Source organism: Oreochromis niloticus, unplaced genomic scaffold (assembly GCF_001858045.2).
Source record: "Oreochromis niloticus isolate F11D_XX unplaced genomic scaffold, O_niloticus_UMD_NMBU tig00006512_pilon, whole genome shotgun sequence".
Classification (NCBI taxonomy): domain Eukaryota; kingdom Metazoa; phylum Chordata; class Actinopteri; order Cichliformes; family Cichlidae; genus Oreochromis; species Oreochromis niloticus.
The window spans coordinates 1-9,316 of NW_020328036.1; the positions used below are offsets into that span (position 1 = coordinate 1).

Consider the following 9,316-nt stretch of genomic DNA (forward strand, 5'->3'; position numbering starts at 1 on the left):
TAGACACAACTACATTTAAGGGCCCAAATTTCCCAAATGACCACAAATTAGATGTTAAAGTCTTTTTCAAACCTACAGATACACATGCCTTACTGTTCAGAACAAGTTTTCACCCAAAACACACATTTGCAGGGATAATTAAATCCCAATTACTGAGATTTCACAGGATCTGCACTCAACAGAGTGATTTGGGGGAAGCTGTCAAGATTTTATTCTCAGCTCTCTCCACTAGGGGGTACGGTTGGTCCTTTTTAAGAAAATGTTTCAATTCATTCTTGCAGACCAAGCCAATTGATGTTTCTCCCTCATCCCAGTGGTGATCACATATTCTCCCTCCACCTGCAAATTGGTCAGAGTTATCAAGAGCAACTTTCAAAGGTTCACTCAGGACACACATATGCTTCAGGATCACAAGGCAATTGCAGCCTTCAGGAGGAACAAAACCTGGGTGATCTCCTTGTAAAGGCTAAAATCTCACCTCTCTCTGAGCCTAAGCGCAGAGATCAGGGCAATTTTTCCAGCACCACAAGTGGGTGGGCAGTTATTCCAATGGTAATGTTTTTCTATCACTGTGCAAAGGGACTCCAAGATCTAAAAACTGTGTATATTTGATCACTTGTAGGAACTGTGGAATCCATATGTGGGAGAAACAGGAAATACACTTTTGGTTAGATTCACAGTTTTTTGCCTTGTTGGGAGCTTTTAAGGACAGCCTTGAATTTTACACATTTGATAAGTGAAGACTGGATGCTTAGTGACGAGAGCTGGGATAATCTGGACAGAATCTGCAGCCTGCATCTCAAATCAGAAATGGCTTTAGATCTGACGCTAGAGACAGGCATGCATGTCTCAGGGTGATTACACACTAACACATTGTGATTAATCACACACATTTGTATAATTTATTCACAAGATTTAAAAAAAAAACAAAAAAAAAAAAACACTATACAAAATGTGTTTGTGACAGGCCGTAGTACAAAATGCTTAAAGATTTAAAATTGGTTCTTTCCCAGTTTTCTGTTATGTGCACACATTCCTTGACTTAGGTGCTTTTATCTCCAACAATGGTCAGTGCCAAGTGTTTACACAAACAAAAACAAACAAACAAAAACATTACTCAGAAAATGGTCAGGTACAAGAACTGGACTAAAAGGAGTGGAAAACCGATAATGTCAAAGAAATACTTCAGCGTGTGGCTCACGACTTTTGCACAGTACTGTAAATGTTATTAATAATGAAAGATGTCAAATGTAGCTTTCTCATTTTAAAAATTCCATACACATTATTCTTTTCTTCTAGTGAAGGTGCCTCCTCCTTCTGACCTTAGGGTAACTAATTTCTCAGACGTGACATCACGGTGCGCTGGGAAGCTGCAGCTGATGATGATGTTTCTTACCTCACTAAGTGGAGGCGACCTGAGACAGGTGGGGAAGAACTATTGGATTGTTGGAGTACTATTATGAAGTAAAATACATGTTCAATAAACTGTTGTCTGTGTCTTAAGGAGCATCAGATATCACTGTCTGCACTCTATGGAGATGGAGCTCAGAGTGAAGCTGTGGCCGTATGCTACAGCACTGTGAGTCACACATTTTCTGATCCTGAACATTTCTCAAACTCAGGAGGGGAGAGCCTGAAACCATTTACCTAAGTCACATTAGCAGCAGTCATATTCTGTCATATTGTGTCTCTATGTACAATATAGCATTACTAATACAATAACCTGTACGTCAATGAACTTCATTGTGTATTGATGGCAGTTCTCAAAGTACTAGTCACTTAAAGGTTAATTTCACATCTAATTCTCATCTTTGAGTAACTAGAACTCTAAGCTATGAAATAAATGTAGTGAGGTTAAAGTATCAAATCAAGTATCAAATTCTCTGTTATACTTTACATTTATTTTCTAAAAAAACCACTTTGCTCTGCTGCCAAATAATTTCCTCCTATAAGGAAGAAAGTGAGTGTTAAGTGTCGTTAGCTGTAGTACTTTATCTCTTCTATGATGTTGCTGCAGGCTCTGGTGGAGGCCCAACCAGCCTCACGCTTTCTGATGAGACTGCCGTCAGCATGGTGATCAGTTGGGTACTCCCAATGCTCATGTCCTCCAGTATCACGTGTCTACACAGCATTGACTGGAGCTGATAGCCAGGATCACACTGTGAGTGGGTCGTAGTCATCACATCTGCATGTTACAGCATCTTGGTCACCGCTGAGTACCACAACAGAGAAGGAGGCAGCGGTTCAGCTCAGGGCAAACTGGTGAGTCAAACAGGGAAAGATGCCAAGACAGCTCAAGTGCAACTTCCAGTTAAGACCGACAGGCTTACATGCAAAAGTGCAAATGTCCCATTACTTTACCCTTACAGGAGGATATGCATACTTGAAGGTTTCCACATATAGAAACATCAAGGTTTGTGGGCAGTATTGTTTCTACAGCACTACACGTACAGTCATTTCGGTCCAGAGACACAGATTCCTTTCTCTGCATAATGATAGGCTCTCTGAACAATGAGACAGCAGCCAGTACCGGTACAATACCAGTACTGCTCTTGAAACTTGGTTGTAAGTTCAAAAATTACTGGGTGCACTGTGTCTACGTTTATTCTCCATGCTAGTGTGCAAATGACATTCTTTGGCGTTGTGTTTTTTGTTTCTTTTCTGTCTTTTTTCTGTCTCTCTAGCCACTTTGTGGGTAAGCATCAAGCCGAGATGCGAAAAAGTCCGGATGTGTTCTCGCGCCGCCCGTTTTATCGAGCATGCATCGGTGGTGACTTGTGTGGACTTGGTACAGCTAATATCCCAGAATGCATTTCGTCCAAAACTCAAACGCGGCAATGGCGGACGAGCAGGGCTAAGGGAAGCCCAAGAAGCAAATATCTGTGACAACCATGATGGGACCTACCTGGTGTTTTAACACCAGTGACAAATACTTATTTTCCACCATAATTTGCAAATCAATTCTTTAAAACTCAGACAAGTTAGAGGTATACCTATGATGAAAATTACAGGCCTCTCTCATCTTTTTAAGTGGGAGAACTTGCACAATTGGCTGACTAAATACTTTTTTGCCCCACTGTATTTGATCCTGTCTCCCTCAATACTATTTAATATCTAAATGCTTGATTCATCATATTATAACAAATGTGCTGTTGTAGCTACTGACAGTGAGTTTGATTACATTTTTTCCATCTACCAAAGAGAAATAATATCTCTTAGTGGCAGGTGGATCACACGTTGATTTTAACACTTTGCGTATGACTGGGTAGGATGAGCATTTTATAAGCGCTTGTGTGGTTTTTGTTTATGTAAGGAATACATCGGTTTCCCTTGTATTTTAAATTTGAGTGAAGATCCTAAATTGGCCCCCACTCTTGACTTTGAGAAGGCTAATCTGTGCTACCCCACATGAGCTCAGTGAGATATAATACAGGCTTTCACTCAGGAGCAGGAAGGCTAAAGGCTGTTTAATGTCTGATCTAAGTGTGTCAGACATTTGCGTTCTCACGTGCATGGACAATATCTTGAAAACTTCCGAGCTGCAGTGCATGTGTAAAAGTGGTTAGAAAGCAGTGCATTAGCACGTGTTTTGTCTCTTTGCGTAGCTGCTCAGTCCATCAGACTCCCCTCCATATGCACAGTGATGCCAGCAACTCAAATACAAGCTCTCTCCAAGTGATTCCTTCATCATCACATCTGCATCCACGATCCATTAGCTCAACAGCAACATCTGTCAGCTGTGCATCCAACTCGAGGGCATCGCCTGCTGTGCTCAGGCGCTGGGCTGCAATTTCCGTCCCTTGTTGATGGCCTCGCTGTATGCTGTGCTGGAGAAAGCTGGTGAGGAGACGCTGCTGGTCAGCCAGGTGACGCTGAGCTCCATGTAGGACATCAGCAAGGCCTGTGGATACGCTTCCCTCAAGGAACTGATCAATGAGAACTCTGACTACCTGCTTAATGACATATCACTCAACCTTCAGAGGCTCAGCCAGCATCCACAGGTAGTTATGACGTGTTTTTGTTTTTAGCCCAAAATGGAGACAGAAATGACTGCTGGAGGATTTACCCCATTTCCTTCTTTGTCTGCTTAAGCCTGTGCTGCCCTGAGCTTGTACTGTATTTCATTGTAATCCTGTCTTGTTGGCCAGGCTCCACGGGTGTTGACAGTTCTGTTGACTCACTCTGACTGCAGCCTGCTGGTCGGGACATGGTTCAGGATCTGGATCTCAGCTACGAGCGCACAGCTGCTCTTTTCTGCTCCGTGCTGCACGCGCTCATGAAGGCACTGGGTAAGATTTCAACAGTGATGTCAGCTTGAGTCTCACGTATAAGGAAGAAAATGTGACTCAAGGCATTCGCTACCACATTTTTCTGTGTTGCTTAACTTTGTTTTCTGCAGTGCCTTTCAAAGTTTCTATCAATGAGTACATTTCAGGATATATAACTTTGCTTGTTATCAAATTATCAGCATCTTTGGAAACATTAATACATCGTGATGGTTTAAATGCTGAGTGGTTTTCTGTTGTAGAATTAATATTCATACAGAAGTTTTACAAGCCCTCACAGTAAAAATGTATAAATTAAATGTCACTAATGGGCTCTTTCCAAAAACATCATTGTCTGTGTCACACTGATTTTGATCAACTGACTTATTTTATTGTAACCAAACCTATGTTCATATTGTTGTCTTGTTTTTCCTTTAGCGAGGTGGTTTCCTTCCACTTGTAGCAGGACCAGTAAGTCTGCAGCTCCAATCAAAGCTCCAGTGACCAGGAAGACCTCAGCATTCGCCAATTCCTGCTGAATTACTGCAAACAGAAAGAACTGGCAGAGAGCATTGGAATAGAGGACGATGACACTGAAGACCGAGGTAATAGGTCTGTCTAAGGGCCAGTGGAATATCAGCTGTAGACTGTGTGGTGGTTATATTAGATTCAGAGTGTAGAGGAGATGAATAACTGTACATGTGGTGCCATTGCAGAGGTCCCTCCCTGAGTGTGAGGATGTGTCAGATATTGGTAGTCATGATGTGAAAGCAGAGCTTCCCTCCACCTCAGCATTACTAAGGATGTTATGGAGCGCTGCTTCATCTGCTGTCTGATCCCAGCCTCAGGCTCCGACTCAAGGTACTGTATCAGTAGTTTTATGTAGAGTCAACTGTTGGACTGGTAACAAAAATAATCATTCTTGTGAGGGTAGGACCGCCAGCGTTGGTACAATTCATCCTGTCAGAACTGTGTGGATGACTGTTCACTGGTGTAATGCTCATCAAGGAAAAACATTCAGTCTGGTCCAGGAGTGAAACAGAAATAAGTCATGTCTTTAGAGAAGAACTGGATTGCAAATCAAAAGGTCCTTAATAGCTTTTTGTCCTCCCCGACCTCAAAGCCAAAGTTCAGCCATGAGAGCTGATGGGACACGATTTGTAAAAGTGACATTGCAGAAACAAAGGTGATTAAGATAACATAAGATAACCTTTATTAGTCCCATACGTGGGAAATTTGTTAATTACTTCATATTTGCAAATACTCTATTTGCATTCTTTAGAGAAAAGAATATGAAAGGCTGTCTGCTGTTTTGGATTGATGTCCTTCTCCTGAGCCTCAAAGAAGTAGGGCAGTGTCACGGTCCTTTTGGCAGCAGAAAGCTGCTGAGCGCTGGAAAGAAGCACGGCCATACCAGCTGAAATGTCTCACTGACACAGAAACTGTTGGTCATCCTCTGTTTTGCTACTGTCTTCACCCTGCTGTTATTTGGTCTCATCTCAATAATGTACTTTTCTATATAGCTAAGCTTGATGAGCGATCCCTTGTTGGCTGACATTTATGTCTTTGAGCGTGTGAGAACTTTAATAATTATAAAACACATGAATTTGACAAATGTCCTTTTAACTGTCAGCTCATAGTGAAGTACACTGAGCCACCCTGAGCTATAATATCAAAATAGAAGCTGCTACCTTTGTCAAGAGTGGCTGGATCTGAGTGCGTACTACTTTCAGTTATTCAAATTTTGCTGAATTTGTTACAAAAAGTCCTGTCTATGTGCAGAGTGTCTTCCAGAGGAACGGTTCTGTGGGGATGTTCTACATCACAACATCAGCCACTCCACAACAGAGAAAGTGTTATTGATGTTTTTCTAAAGCCATTCCTCCAACCACATGTATTATTAGAGTGGACGGTCAAAATTGCACCAATATACAGGTATTTCCTCATGAGATACTCAATTTTGGTTTTCATATGTGTCTACATCCAGTTAGAAATAATCTATTTAAGTGGTTTTCTCTTTTTGGTAGCTCGCATTCTGCCAACAGTGAAGCTTCGAAACTGCTCCTGTGGGGGCGTAAACTTCACAGTGTCAGCAGGAAAATAGTGATTTTAATCAACATTAATAGTAAACAGCAACCTGCTATTTAGGTTAGGGTGATGGATTTGAACTAGTGTGATGAAGCATGTTTTCTGCCCTTGCTGTACAATCAGAACATGGTATTGCATTAACAGAAGTCATCTGTGAAGGCAGTGATGTATTAGTCATGTTGTTTATTTTTCTTTTTGGTCCAAGGATGTTATAATGTGCACCAGGCGACATACAGATGTCAACATGCCAGCAGCAGTGCAGCCCTGATTTAAAGGACCCGATTAGGAGTGGATATTGGCCAGCATCTGTCACATGTCTGCTCTTTACACTTAGACCCTTGAGCTCCTTCCAGAACTAAAGTATTTTCTCCATGATTCTCCAGGGAAGCTTTTGCAAAACTGTTGGAGCGTGCAATGAGCGAAAGGTGCTCATTGTTGATGTTATTTGTTTTTGTGTTTTTATGCATATATTTATAAAAACCTTCCATGGTTAGACTTTATTGTTTCTCTGATGTTGCTCTGATGACTGTGACTTTTTTGATGGCGTTTTTGTTGCTGAAGACAGCCAAGTGTCTGCATTTGTTGGCTCTTTTTCTTTTTGGTTAATTTGACATAATAGTTTTTACTATAGTAACCAAATGTCTGTCTTCTGCAAAATGACTACTGTTAATTAAACTAAATGGAAAATCTTGTCATTGACTTTATAATTCCTTGCTATTTATTATATTTGTTACATGTCATAGACACTGGGAAGAGGCACATGTGGGGATTCCCAGTGGACAGCAGCACGAGAGGCTTCAAGGAAGTGGAGGTCGCTGTGTGTCCACATGGATTAATGTGTCTTTTGTGTCACTTTCACTTCAGGGACAGCAAACAGGTCGCCGTGGTGTATTTTAGGAACGGTTACATGCCTGACAACTACACTTCTGAACAGGTCCAACTTTTGATTTGCACTCAGAATGATTACATCAAAGAGTTTAGTTAAAAACACTAAAGTGAAACCTGCAGACTTGCGTAAACTGATTCGTATTCATGAGAAACTGGAACGTCATTATCATTGAGTTTATTTCTTTCCCTGCTTAGCAATACCAAGTCTAGCCCTGATTGGCTGATATAAGTGACAACAGACCTCTGTCGCTGTGTCAGTTTGAATGGGTGATTAGAGATCAACACATGTTTGTTGCTGCTCCATGTTCTCTGCAACATTGTGTGTAGTTACTGCAGCTGTGTGTGCATTCTGCTGGCAGGAACAGGAAACAAGTGAAAGAAAACTGCCGAGCACCTGGAAGGAAAAGTTAATCGGACATAACAAGTTAAAACAGTTTGCAAGTTTCAAGCCAAACTGCTGATCTACCGTCCAAGTTCTCCTTGATAGCGTGACTCTGTGTTGTTCTCCTTCATTCTTCTGTCTCTGTCTGTCAAATCTCAGCGTAATATAAACCAACTATTGTCACGCTCTGCTGGTCGGTGTGCTGGCAAGCAGAGAATTCATTGTCTGTTTTCAATTGCAGAGCTGGGATGCTCGTCTTCTGATGGAGCGCTGTCGAGCTGTGAAGAGTCCAGATATCAGCGCTCACCTGGCTGGTACCAAGAAGGTTCAGCAAGTGCTCGCCAGACCTGGAGTCCTGGAGAGGTTCTTCCCGGACCAGCCTCAAGCTGTGCAGCAGATCCGAGCGACATTCGCTGACCTCTACTGATGATAATACTTTTGAAAATGGCAGTTTAATTTATTGGGCAATTATAAAATCGTATTTCTTAGGCTGGCTTTTAAGGAAGGAGAAAAGGTATGTATCAGTTGGCTGGGAAGAAAGATGGAGGTGGAAAGGATGTGCAAGCTATGGGACAAAGTTGCTGAGACCAGGTTAAACAGAGGTGACGATCAGTGAGCAGGAGTGTGGCTTCGTGCTGAAAAGAGCACAACAGATTCTCTGGAGAGAAGGTGAAGGAAAGTCAGCTGAAGCAAGACAGTTTGTGGAGTTTGTGTTGGACTGTATGTTATGCTGGGAGCCTGGGGATTAGTGGACTTTGATTCCAAGTAATATTAGCTAGTGTTTCTCACTGGTTTTTGGGCGTGGAGTAAAAGGGATTGGTTGGTGGCTGTTTCTAATGTTAGCCTTTTCTTTGTTTTCTTACAGGCAGACATGGTGATAAATGAGTGTGTGGGCCATCTGCTGAGGACCAAGAGCTCAGGACACTCAGACGGGGGCGTCGCAGCAGGAGTCACCGTGCTCGACAATCCGCTGCTGTTCTGAGATGTCCCACTCCTGCCTGCACATAGAAACCACAGTGAAGTCAAAGTTCCACCTGCACCTCCACCTGTTCTTGTAACAGCATGAACACTGACAGAGGTGAGACAGCAGAAAAGTCTTTGTTTATTTTTGTAATAAGTTAAGGAATTAAGTTAAGAAGAGTGATTAAATAAATTGTTTCTTGCATTTTTGATTTAATGGTTGTGTTTAGGATTATTTCAGAAACATTTTAGAGGATCTTTGTAAGCCTGTATTTACTTTAAAAGAAGGGAAGCACTTCTTCATCCTACAGAAAAGGTGACACATTACAGATGAGTTCATAAAAAGTGTCTCTGTCACTCTTTCAAGGCTCTCTCACTTTTTCTTTTTTACTGGAACAGCATGGTAAAGTAGGTCTAGGCTGCCATCTTGTGGCAGTGTGTTGTTACTACAACATATGAAATTGTGTTTCTATTGGAAATATAATTCAGCGCCACCGAGCCGCTCTCTCAGTTACAAACTGAACCTGGTTTTTTTAGACAGATAAATCACTAAGCACAGTGAAGCTTTTGGTTTTGTAAAAGTGTTTCTTATTCAAAATGCATGTTGAGTTTTATAAGGTTGAAGAGCAGTTAGCAGTGCATTCATGGACATCTTTAAACTATTAATTGAAGAATCTTTGGTCATGATGGCATGAACTAGAAACGTGAGCTCCAGGTGAGACTGCACAGAAGA

At 41.7% G+C, this 9,316-nt stretch overlaps 1 protein-coding gene across 2 annotated transcripts; it reads left to right on the forward strand.

The window, feature by feature from the left end:
* The first annotated feature begins 5,015 nt into the window (after positions 1–5,015).
* Positions 5,016–8,384, forward strand: LOC109199072 (glutathione synthetase-like). 2 transcript variants are annotated; one of them, XM_019354393.2, is made up of 3 exons: positions 5,016–5,126; positions 7,218–7,287; positions 7,865–8,384. In XM_019354393.2, exons 1-3 carry the CDS (start codon positions 5,074–5,076, stop codon positions 8,048–8,050), a joined length of 309 nt encoding a protein of 102 aa, XP_019209938.1. In that variant the 5' UTR covers positions 5,016–5,073; the 3' UTR covers positions 8,051–8,384. The 2 variants fall into 2 exon arrangements, 1 of the variants encoding a protein (XP_019209938.1); XR_002059570.2 differs by lacking the exon at positions 7,218–7,287.
* Positions 8,385–9,316: the final 932 nt, after the last annotated feature.